At 34.4% G+C, this 13,155-nt stretch overlaps 1 protein-coding gene across 2 annotated transcripts in view; it reads left to right on the top strand.

Annotated features, from left to right (window-relative positions):
• TNKS (tankyrase) overlaps positions 1-13,155 on the top strand; it is a 230,132-nt gene that overhangs the window by 111,002 nt on the left and 105,975 nt on the right. For both annotated transcript variants that reach the window (XM_005562613.5, XM_074000265.1), the window contains 2 exons: positions 10,724-10,760; positions 11,507-11,582. In XM_005562613.5, the coding sequence (XP_005562670.2) occupies positions 10,724-10,760; positions 11,507-11,582 (113 nt within the window). The remainder of the gene's footprint in view (positions 1-10,723; positions 10,761-11,506; positions 11,583-13,155) is intronic.

The raw sequence follows: 13,155 nt of genomic DNA, 5'->3' as shown, positions 1-13,155 counted from the left end.
TGGGAACATTGAATAATAAATTTAAAAAATAAATTTAGTCTATATATTTAAAGGATTTTGAATGTTCAGCTCTAGGGTTGAATACCATTTTGTAAGACAGGTATGGGGAGTCATACATTTATACTATTACTATTATTATTATTATTGAATAGGAGAATACACTAATTAAAGCAGAGATTAATGTAACTGAATTAAGGGCTAGAGACTAGGGATTAAGTACTAATTTAGGGATTAGCTACAGGAGGACTGTTGATAGGAGGTGGTAAAAGAAAAAGTACATACATAAATTGTAGCAAAACGAATAGAAAAAAGTAGGGACAAGGCATTATATGGATTACAGTGTAGCAGAACCTGTAATTTAATGTGTTAGGTTAGTGTGTAACTAGGGATATCATGTTACATATCTGTAATTGAGTGGTAAAATTTAAAATATTTATCTTTAGATTAATACTTTGTCCAATAATCTTTCTGAACATAATTATAGGAGAAGTCACAATTGATTCGGCTTGGACTTAATGGATGTATTACCATGGATTCAGACTTCACACATAGAGAAATGTCCATTAATTTGGAATAACCTAATTAAATAATATAGTTTGTTTAGTAATCTACTAGCTAAAATTTAACAGTCTTTGCTTCTTATATAGCCAGTTTCAAGACAGACCTTGAGGGTGTGCAATTTGGTTAGGAAGAGTTTCAGACATTTTAAAGAAAATATTCTCTAAGAAAAGCAATTTTGCTAAATATTATATCTAAAAGACTATAAAAAGGGCTATTGAGATATAATGTCTAGAAAACCAGTTTGCTTTCTTCCTAAGCATAATATTAGCTTCAAAAAAAGAGATTCAGTGCAGTTGAACGTTCACTTACTAGATATAATTAACTATCTCTTACTATAAAGTTAATACTGTGGGCTATTGTGATACCATGATTGCTTTTGGTTTTAACTTGCTTCATTTTACCTTGATCTCTTTTCTACATTTTGTTCAGTTGAAAAGGAGATGTATGAAAATGTTTATTATGATTTCAGAAAAATATGGAGGACACTTTATAAGTCGAGGAAATGAAGGCATGTTGGTAGTTTTCTCAAAAGTTAGTTTGTGGTATTTTCCATTAGGAAGTTGTTTCAAGTCTGTCTAAATGTAAGTCAGGAGAATATTTTTATTTGAAGTAGCAGGAGAAATGGAAGGTGGAGATGATCAATTTTAGATCATCTTAAAATTATTGGGAAACATTTGCCTTATATAGAGGGCATGAAGCCACACATCAACTGTTTATATTAATTTTCTTATCTGAATATGTTTAATCCCATCCCTAATGTCAGCTTTATTGTGTAGTTCCTTCTTATTTTAAATACCTAGTAAAATAGGGTATCAGCATTGCTTGCTAAAACAATGTTATATTAATGAAATTTGAGTCATTCCTCCTCTTTTGGGTGTGCTGGTATAAACGTGTCTGCCTAGTTACCACTTCTTAGAGGGTAGATTTTAGATATATATAATTTTCAGTTGGTGGTGTTAGCTTGCAGTAGGTGAGAACTCAGAACTTTCTTGTTCCTCTTGCTTTTTAGAAAGCTGCTTAGATTAACCTGTGATAAACATCAGACTTCATGGATACATAGCCTTGCTATGATGTAAGACACTGATGGTAATAGTTTTTCCAGGGTTAGGTTTTAGTTTATGTGTTATCCAGAACTTTATTGTAGAATTTGCCCATAAGAAATATTTACCATCATTTCTAAATATATATGAATGCCTATTACCCTGAACCTAAGATAGAAAATACTGTTGTTTTTTTAAATGCAGATAATATAACAAATGAGAAGCAAAGAATTAAAAGATGCGCAAATTAGTTCAGGTCAGATGAATTGCCCCTATATGAGGTAAGGTTGGTATCTGCAGTGGTGAAGTTGTGGCAGTGCCATCGTAGTTCTCAGTAGTTAACTTTTTCTTGTTTTCTTATTCTTTTCTACAGGTGACATGAGAATTTTTCAGATTACAAAAAAGACATGGTTTGGCTATTTCTTAACAAAGTTAAACATATACTTATGATATAACCCAGCAACCCCACTGCTGGATATTTACCCAAGAAAAAAGAAGTTATTTGTCCATACAGAATACTCTCTGTGAATGTTTCCAGTAGCTTTATTCATAATCACCCAAAGTCGTTTGGAAACAACCCAAATGTCTGGCAGCTGGTAATCGGATAGACAAATTGAGATACATCCATATCATGGAATATAACTTAGCAATAACAAGGATCAAAGTACTGACATGTCCAACAACATGGACGAACCTGAAAAGCATTTATACTAAGTAAAAGATGGTAGAATCAAAAGTTTACATATTCTATGATTCCATATACATGACATTCCGTAAAATAAAACTGTACAGACAGAAATCATATCTGTGGTTACCATGGAGGGGGATTGGAGTAGGCGATTGATTTCAGAGGACCGTGACAAAACTTTTTGGTGTGATAGAAATGTTTCCTGTCTTGAAGTGTAGTGGTCACAACAGCTGTATTAAGTTTTTCAAAACCCACAGAACCATCTCAAAAGGTGAATTTAACTGTATGTAAATTATACTTCAAAAAATAAATAAGAAAAGACACAATTTAGTAGTGGTCACCCCTTATCTGCAGTTTCACTTTTCAAGGTTTCAGTGACCTGTGGTCAACTGCCTCTCAAAATATTAAGTGGAAAATTCCAGAAATAAACAATTTATAAGTTTTAAATGGCGTGCTGCTCTGAGTATAGTGATGAAATCTCACAGAGACCTGCTCTATTCTCCCCAAGGCATGAACCCTGCCTTTGTCCATGGATCCATGCTGTCTACCCGTTAGGCATTTAGTAGCCACTCAGTGATCAGATCAGCATCCTGCTATTGCAGCACTTGTTTGCAAGTAATCCTTATTTTACCTCATAATGACCCAGAAGCACAAGAGTAGTGATATTGGCATATTGTTACGATTGTCCTGTTTTTAATTAGAGATATTCTTAATCTCTTACTATGCCTAGTTTATAAATTAAACTTTATAATGGGTATGTATTATGGGAAAAAACATATAGGTTAGGTACTGTCCTCAGTTTTAGGCATCCACTTACATAACGAGGGACCTTGGAATGTGTCCCCTGTGAATAAGGGGGGGGGCTACTGTATATCTTCCATATATTACAAAACATCCCCCGTGGAGACTGGGGCTGTACTCTGTAACAGTAATAGTTTTGCAGTGAAATATATGACAGCTGTGTTGTGTAGCTGTGTACCCTGAATGGGTCAAGTTTTGCTGCCATCTGAGTTTTTAGAGCTTTTTGGGTTTCAGATTTGCAAATAAGGGAGTATGAATTGATGGCTATAGAAAAAGGACCACTGATACTGAACAAAATGTAAAAACTACTGCCAAATTGTTTTGGATCAAATAGGGAATTTACTTTTCCAAATCACTTTTTATGGAGCAGACACTGTGTGATAGGGAAAAAAAAAAAACAAAACCCACACACAAAAAACAAACTAATATCCTACTTCCCGCAGCCCCTGGCTGCCATTAACACAGACAGTTGATGACTTAAGTAATAGTGGATGTCCTGAGCTCCCAGACCGAATACGTAGCGTCATAACCTGCCTTGCTTAGAGAGAGTTCCCTCCCTCCTTCCATCTTCCTTTCCTCCCTTTTTGTCTTCTTTTTAATATATCAAAAACTTCTTTCATGTGTACTGTGGTCACAAAGGTTTTTTTCTTTTAAAGTACCAGCACACTTTGCAGAAAGTCTCACTGGTTAACAGCTTCTAGAGGAACACCTCTTTTGACTTTTAATGTTCAATTTAAAGAATGTATCTGATAATACCATCTTTTTGGGGGCCTATATGTATTTATTGACACACATATTGATGGCTACGATTGATACCACATCAGAAACAAGTACAAATGATTGGAAACCCTGCTAAGTATCAGGAAGTGGGATGTGTATCTTAGATGTTACTTGGACTAAGAGAGGTCATATTACTGCCTCCTGCATAAAGCTTTTACAAAACTATTATTATATGAGTGTTATATTGTGTTTTTGAAATGTTTTAGGACGTTGGTTGAGGTTTTTGTGTTGACATTTAATATATTACAATTTTTATGACATAAAAATAATATAAATTTTATGACGTAATTTATGACATAGGATAATGGAGTTGTATTTGCGGACTTTTACCTTTTGGATTTTTTTTTTTTTTTTGAGCAGGAGTCTCGCTCTGTTGCCCACGCTGGAGCGCTGTGGCGCGATCTCAGCTCACTGCAACCTCCGCCTCCTGGGTTTAAGAAATTCTGTGTCTCAGCCTTCCGAATAACTGGGATTACAGGGGCGTGTCACCACGCCCAGCTAATTTTTTTGTATTTTTAGTAGAGATGAGGTTTTACCAACCATCTTGGCCAGGCTGGTCTTGAACTCCTGACCTCGTGATCCACCCTTCTTGGCCTCCAAAGTGCTGGGATTATAGGCGTGAACCACTGCGCCCGGCCTGGAATTTTTTTTCACAGCTGCTATGCAGGGGTTGGGGGGTTCATTTCCATTTTCCTAAAGAATTGGAAGGCTTCTCAATTAATAACTTCTTAGTTTATCTCTAGTTCCATGCCTTGGTGAGCTTTTTTTCTTTTTAAAAATGTTGTAACAAGTCTATAAAGATTAGAATTATTGAAAAAGTAACTTTGTTTTGAAGGAGCTGGTTTTAAATTACCTTCTAGTTAAAGCATTACCAAAAGTTTAGAATTGTTAACCAAGTAGATAGTACAGGTTGGGTAGAATCATTTAACTGCTTGCTCTACAATTTTCAGGTGCTACTTTTTATAACAGTTTAGTAGAGTGTTTTTTCTCAGATAACTTTGTTTTGTTTTAAGTCTGTTTAAAGCAACATTAGAATCATCTTTGAAAAACTTCTTACCAATACTGAGAATCAAATACAGGATGGAAATTGAAGAGTTGAAACTTTAGAAATCATTTAACCTGTTCATTTTCCAGATGACAATAAAATGAAGGCTCCCTGAAGCATGAAGTGATTTACCCAAGGCCACACATATAAACCAGTGGCAGAGCTAGAACTCATTCTAGATCTGTTATTCAGTCCGGCATATTTTTTTTTTTCACGTTTCGTGGTAATGAAGTAGTTTTTTGGTGTTCAGTAAGAAGAAAAAAAAAAAAAAAGCTTATGTTTTGGTAGTGATAATTTTAAGAGTAAAGAATATGGAAAATGGTTATTAGGGTAAAAGGTAACTTCTTATAAGCTCATTAAAAACAGTGCAGAGTTTTATGGTCCAATAAAAGTTTCAGCTCTTCAGGCGAATGGTCTCTCTGCAGTGTTCAGTATGGAGGTACTAGCTGGTTACCTGTGCCTACCGAATACCCGAAATATGGCTAGTGTGACTGATGAACAGAATTTTTATTTTTATATAATTTTAATGTATTTAAATGTAAGTGACGAGGGGAGTGGCTAAAATATTGGACAATGTAGAGATTATGTTGGTACTAAGCAGAGTTGATGTTAGCTAGTTTAAAAGGTCAAGGTTCTAGGAGACAAGGAAAGGATCTCTGCCAGGAAAATACTCTGTTCAAACTTAGAATTTAAGGACCGCAAACAACTGTGTTTAGAATGGATTTTCAGTGTTTAGATTGGCCATGATTGTAGACTTAATTGGTGGTATGGACTTTGAAGCCCGTATCATAATGAGTAGAAAGATTTGATAGAATTAAAAAGTACGAAGAAGGCATTGAGAGCTGTGATAACTTTGTAATTTACCCCCAGTTGTTCTGAATATATTTTTGAAAGATCCTGGAGTAAAATAATACAGTTGTGTCTGGGGCCCATGTTTATATATAGCAGAATATCAGTCTTGTCTGAATATTGCTTTGAGAGGGAGACCTAACTCTAATTCTTGAGATTAGATTACTTCCTGGTGCTTTAGCTCAGTTCCTTCCACAGCCACATAGCTGGTTTTTAATTTTCAAATCTACTAGTGAAAACATGATGGAATATGTCACCTAAATTAATATTTTATTCTTCATATAGGTTGTCAGTTTAGCTACAGGAATCAATTCATCTGTTAATTTGCTGGTACCTTGATGAGAAAATATCTGTATCAGAGTTATCAATTCATGGTACTACTTAGCACTCTGTAACATAGGAGTCCCCACATTAACCTGATAATTGAGATTCTTGACTGAAGTCTTTACATACTGCTTCCCTTGAGATGCCTGATAAGTTCAGGAATTAAGGTATGCTATGGGAAATGCAAAATGGATTGATCGTTGGAATAGACCCCAGTGAATTTTCTTTATTCTTGAAATTCCCTTGGCCCAATAGCCTTTGCTTGCAAGCTCATCTGTAAATTCTTATTTATACAGATGAGCTTGTTATATTGGCTTGTTACATTGATGTGTTTAACCTATTTAAAGCTGATAATTGTCATTGTTTTTTAAGTTGTTTGATTGTTATTACTATTTGTTACTCTCTCCTTTTGCTTACATGGCTTTTTCCAGAGGTCAGATTTGTTAGTTTGTGCTCACATTTGAGCCTAGTGCAGGGCCTGACAGGTAATGGATAATACTTAGTGAAACCTAAGACAATCTGTTTAACTTCCTGGGCACCAGTTTCAGATGATCCCTTAGGAGAGTGGTTCTGAAATTGGGGGTGAGGTGACACGGAGAAAGGATGACTTTCAAATGATATTCTTCTACTTTTATATAATGCAAAGTGTTACTGATAGATTTGAATACCATGCATAATGATTGAAAGAGAAAAGTCAGAATTTTTTTTTTTTTGGCGACGGAGTTTCGCTCTCGTTGCCTGGGCTGGAGTGCAATGGTGCGATCTCAGCTCACTGCAACCTCTGCATTTCGGGTTCAAGAGATTCTCCTGCCTCAGCCTCCCAAGTAGCTGGATTTACAGGCATCCACCACCATGCCCAGCTAATTTTTTGTAATTTTAGTAGAGATGGGGTTTCACCATGTTGGCCAGGCTGGTCTCGAACTCCTGACCTCAGGTGATCCACCCACCTTGGCCTCCCAGTGTGTTGGGATTGCCACTGTGCCTGGCCCATAATTCTTTTTTAGCCTCTCGCTGCTTTAAGAATTTGTGGTTCCATGTTCATAATCTTTCCATGCTATTCCATCTCAACAAAACCAAATGACTTATTTTTATATAACTAAGTCTACCTTCATCCTGTCAGTTTCTGACGGGGCAAAAGCAGTTAAAATGTTAAAATTGAGATAAGTCAGTAATCATGACTTCTTCTTATTAAGTTTTCTTCATTTTTACTCAAAAAGTAATTTTGCCTTTACACTAAGTGAAAGAGAAGCTATTTCTAACTACTCCAGAGAAATAAAAAGAGGAGTTTATTTTTCGGCTTCATTTTAATAACATAGCTCTCTTAACACATCAGCCTCATATTTCTGTGTGTGTGTTTCTTTGCTTCTTTCATATCATTACTTATTTTACCAGTAAAAACAATTTAGACTTTGGAAAGTAAACTTTTTGGCTTACTTTTAAAAATTCCATTTACTTTTATTCTAATAAAAAATGTTTTAAACCATCTATTTTCTTCGTTCCTGGCTGCTATTATCTTGACTATAATTGCCTAGTTTCCTTTCTGGCTGATCTATTGCTAGTCTTTATCTGGATGTTATTAAAGAATATAAATGCTCCATAGAGCACCATAGTCTCAGCCAGAATATTTTCAGATTCTCAGCTAAAATGAAACAGAACTGGTGCTTTGGCTGTTAAGTAAGTAGCTCAGATTTGTTATCAGAGAGTGTGAGGGGCTCTAAATTCATTACGTTAGCTGTTCCTGCGAGCGAGCATTTGAAAAATCGCTTCAGCTGTTTATGGATTGTGGTCCTCGGGCACCAGATAGTGGATGCTAGAATGTATTGCAGAAAAGCTGATTAAAGTACTAGGATCTCCAGCAGGAAGAGTAGAAAGTCATTTGTAATACCCGTGTCTGACTCTGTTGCATGCACTTACATATTTCCTTTTGAAAGCTTTGGTTTATTATCAGCTCATCCAGGAAGGAATAACATTTTTGCAAAAATGTGCCTTTTGGTGAAAACATCAATAAACTATGCTTGATGAGAAGTTTATGTAGGGAGACTGATTTGAAATTTGAGGTTCCCAAATACTTTGCAGTTTTATTACCTCACTTATTGGAGTCATGTTTCACTATGACTTAAATTTCAATAGTAGCTACTTTTAAGTTCACAGTTTTAATGTGTTTTTACTGTATATCAGTTTTACTGTATATCAGTATATAAAGTATATATACTTTAAAATGTAGACTGTCCAAATTTACTTGTTTTTTTTTTCTTTTCTCTTCTTTTCTTTCTTTTTTCTTTTTTTGCCCACCTTCCTCTCTAACAAAAGTTTAGTGAAGCACATTATGGAAGTATTTTATGTAATCACAAAACTTGCAGAATTTTAAGTATACTTTGCACTCCCCTTGTTAAAATATTGCAGTATTTTCTCATTACTTTCAAAGTAAAGTTCAAACTTCTTAGCTCAGAGAGACATTCATGATGTTTCCATTTCTTCTCTGTCTCGTCCATACCCACTCGCCTGCGAGTGTCCTTTGCTTCAGGTACACAGAGCTGCTTACAACCATTCCCCTTCTCCTTTCTTTCACTGTGGTAGCTTCCTTCTCCCTGACCCTGCTTCACCTGAGGATTGCCTGTCCTTCCTTCAAAACTGCTCAAGTTTCCCCTCTTCCAGGAAGACTTCCTTGACCCCCAACTGCCCTTCCAATCATTAATCCCATTTAGACTGGCTAGTAAGCTCTCTAGCATTTCATCAGATTTCTTTATACTCTACGGTAATCTGTCTGTCTCCTTTAATAGAATAATATTCCCTGAGGTCAGAGACGACAGTGTCTTTCACTTTAAAACCCGGCATACAGGCCTGCTGAACAAATGCAACTCGACAAAATTAATACGTTTTATAGATACATTGTGTAATTTGATTTACTTTGATCCTGGTTCTGTAGACATTTGGGGGCATGGGTTATGCCATTTTCCTCACAAGGAGTTTTTTAAGTTGACTCTCTAACTTCCATATTGCTACCTAAAATGTTTAACAAAGGTAGGTCTTGGGCTTTGGGAAGGCAGGAACTTAATTGGATGGAGGATATAATGAAATGACCTTTACTTTGTCAGTTGGCCAAAAAATCTGAAATACAATTTATGGGAAATTAGAAAGACCAACTCTATGACCATGAAATCATATATTCTAGCTTATATTCTTAAACTGATAACTTTATTGATATACAAAGTTCCTTTAAGAGAAAATAGGTATTTAACAACTTTTTACTTTGAAAATACCTGGTTATAGTTTCCAGATTTTAACCTAGTCTTAATCCAGGAGGCAAGACAAAGTTAAAGCTAAAGAATATTTGCTAATAATGGGTTGTAGCATTTAAGTATATACTTGGTAGCCTTGAGGTGTCTTTGTAATATTTGCATCAATATTCTGCATTCTTAAGCAAAACAAACAAAATGCGAAGTCCGTACTTACACATAAGATTTTTTAAAAGTTACTTAATCTTATTTTGTAATAGAATAACATTTTCATTTAGTCTGACGTTTTATTCTATGTGCACTTAGTATTTGCTTTCATATAATTATTTGCTAAGATACTTTTTATAATTATTTCTTTAGTGATGTAGCAAACTAAGTAAGTGTATTATAGCTGAATCATAGTCCTGGCTGTTCTTTTTATTTATTGAAGGAACAAACGCTGTATTATTAACATTCTTTGTCCTTCAATTGAGCTTGCAAAAAAAATTTGTTAGATCTTGAATACCCTAAGAAATTTATTATGGATGATTTTTAATTATATTTCTATTTTCATCATTTGATATATTTTAAAAATCCATTGTGATAAAACAGAATGGGGAAAAATTACCCATGTCGCAGTAGTTAGATATCTGCTCGTTCTCGAAGACCCCAACCTCCTTTTAAAAAATATTTTTAAGATTTATTATGTGTTCAAATTGGTATTGAATTTATATGAAGTGTTAAGATTACAGCATGTTAGGATATTATTGTCGTTTCAAAATATATTCACTGTTTTGGTTTTTGGAGCGCTGCCTCCAAGAGGTTCATGGCATTTGGTACGTAGTTCACGTATTTCTAGTCTACAGACCTTCCCTATCGAGTCAAAGGCTACATGGTTCTGATATTTGCATTTTCTACTGCTATAAAGCTCAACAATAGTAATTAATGGTTTTTTTTTAACTTTCCGTGTCATTACCAATAAAACTTCAGTTTTGAGAAGACTAGTAATTTGTAGCTTTAAAGAGCCACATTCTTTTGCTTTTGTCTCAAAATGTATTATGCTTCACAAGTATACTGTGACAGCCTGAATAGAAAAGGGGGGAGGGGACATTGTCTTCAGCTGGCATGCTGTTATCAGAGGGAATGTGTTTCTGGACACGAGATTTAGCATTCATTGGTTGTCTGAAGAAAGCTATTTCATCTGAGGATTGGACAAGAAGCTGCGTCAATTTGCTGCCCGTCTCCAAGGCACTGGTGATGCTGCCTTCACAAGCTGGCTAACGTCACGGCTCCATCACCCAGCGGGGTGTGGACTCTCTTTTTCTGTTCTTCTCTATTTAATTCTCTATTTGCTGCCTACTGCATTTCTTAATCTGTCTTCTGCCAAATGCTAACAGCATGATATTTTGCAATCATCTAGGTGAATACAAGAAAGACGAACTCCTAGAAGCTGCTAGGTAAGTGATTCCATTCATTTTAAGTGTGTATAATGCATTAAGGAAGAGAAGGAGGAGGGCAGGTGGAGGACTATAAAAAATATAACGTTATTGTCTTGCTTGGATTTTATGCAATTATGCAGATACTAAATCTTTATATACTTTATTTTGCATGATTAGTATATATAATAAAATCTTTTCATATGGTGATGATTATAAGATTAATTTTATTTGGAACATTTCTTAAGGTACCTGCAAACCTTAGTTGCCCAGCTTTTCCAATGATATTCTTGGAGTATTTAAATACCTATATCTTCATTTTCTTCTGAAGATTTTTCTAGTAAAGCTTGAATGAAGAGCAAAAAGTAAATGTTAAAATCCTCATCTATTTTGTTGTTGTTGTTCTTGGTCGTATATAATTTAATTGATTAGCTCTTTACAGCATTTTGTATGTATTTTTTAACTCCAATGTTTTAGTCCATTTATCAGAATAAAGTTTGTTTGTAATTAAGAAGATGACTTTATGTAGATAAATAAAACAAAAATGTAGAAAACTACATTATTTAAGATATACCACTATAGAGTAATTAACAGATATTAATTAGAAATGTAGTAATTGAACTGAATATTGCAAAAGAGATTTCTTGTGATCCATGTAAAAGAAATCAAAGCAAACCCATATTTTACTCTCATGTGAAAAAATTATGCATAAATATTCATAAGAAGCTTTGTAATTTTATAGGAATTGACTTACTACCTTTTTATAGGAGTGGTAATGAAGAAAAACTAATGGCTTTACTGACTCCTCTAAATGTGAATTGCCATGCAAGTGATGGGCGAAAGGTAAGTTATTTTAAATACAATCCTCTTTAATTGCCTTGCAACAAAATTTTGTGAAAGTGGCATATATATATAAGCATGTATACCTACATGGCTTTATTTTAACTAGCATCTTTTCACTGTAAATGAAATGCTGCTATATCTGTTATTGGCAGTTGTGACACATTCATAGAACTGGTGAAGCATGCATCTTAAGTAAGCCTTTTCTCTTAAATGTCAGACACTGCAAGTTATTTGTTACATGAAACTGCAGCTTTGTCGGTGATTAAAATTACAGCATATGCTCTTTTCTGGGTATGATAATGGAAACTGGAAATATGTGTGTCCTGTTTACCCATCTTTGTTAAGACATTTGTGTTTTTGATTTCTTATTTGGCAGAAGAAGATTTGTTTGCTAGATACCAACACTTTTTCCATTAAAGCTGAGAAATTGCTGTTAATGATTTTTTTACATCTATACAGTTCTGCTCTTTTATTATTATTTGTATTGGCTAAGTTTTAATTGTGGAATATTGAAAGAAAATAGATTAAAACAGAGAGGAATATTCTATATTAATATACAGTTGCCATGAATGCAAGGTAATATATAAAATATACAGCTGGCAGCTTCATTACCTACTTTGTATTCTTGCTGAAGATAGACTGAAATGTAATCTGTTATGGCTTTAGTAATTGTAAAGTTTTGCAGTGATTAGACTTTGAAAACCAATGCACTCTATACCATAAAGTTGGTTTTTTTTAATGAGAGTTAATTTTTTAATGTTAACTAAAAACCTAAAATATTTTTAAAGACGCATTACATATATTGAGGAAAATTATATGTCTGATATTTAAAGAATGAATTCTTTTAAAATTATCTACAGTGAAAATGTTATGGCAAATATCAGGATGGATGGTACACCTTAGAAATAATGAACTATTTTGCTTTTAAAAAATTACTTTTCTGTGAGTGATAATTTTGCAGATCAAATTTTTGCATGCTTCCCCACTTTTTCTCTATTTTAATAAAATCCAAAAATAGTGGCAAGGAATCGAGTCCCTCAGAATATAATTTATGTTAATTTGTCTTTGTAGATAGGTCATATATTGTTATATGTCCCAGTGAGTATTTTGTTTCTCTGGGTAATTTGGGGAGAGACTTCTACTTTCATAGAAGGTTAAATTACACATATCAAGCTATAAACTAGCGAAGATTTACTCAGCACTGTTACTTACTCTTGGGAAGTGTTTTAAAATGGTAACTGTTCATTTTTCCTTCAGTTTTGAAGTTGCTTTAGGGAATTTAACACTCTTGTGTGCACTTTAAACTCCAGATTTTATTTGGATTCTCCAGGTAGATAAAGTGATTTCTATCACTGTGTAGAAAAGGGCCTTCTCATCTGTGGTTAAATGCAGCTGTTTTTGAGACAGAGCTTGTTTCGCCCGGCCTACGTCAGTTTTCTATAACCATTTTAATACTACAGAATTTATGTGAGAGTACTACAGCAGAAGCTGATTTCTGTCACGGCTTCGTTCTCCCTTCCTTACCGTTCTACTTTGACAGCCACATTCCTAGTGCAGTAAATCATAATAATTA

This window comes from Macaca fascicularis, chromosome 8 (assembly GCF_037993035.2).
Source record: "Macaca fascicularis isolate 582-1 chromosome 8, T2T-MFA8v1.1".
In the NCBI taxonomy this organism is placed as follows: Eukaryota; Metazoa; Chordata; class Mammalia; order Primates; family Cercopithecidae; genus Macaca; species Macaca fascicularis.
Note: the sequence above shows the minus strand (reverse complement) of the source record. Positions and strands in the feature narration are given on the sequence as shown.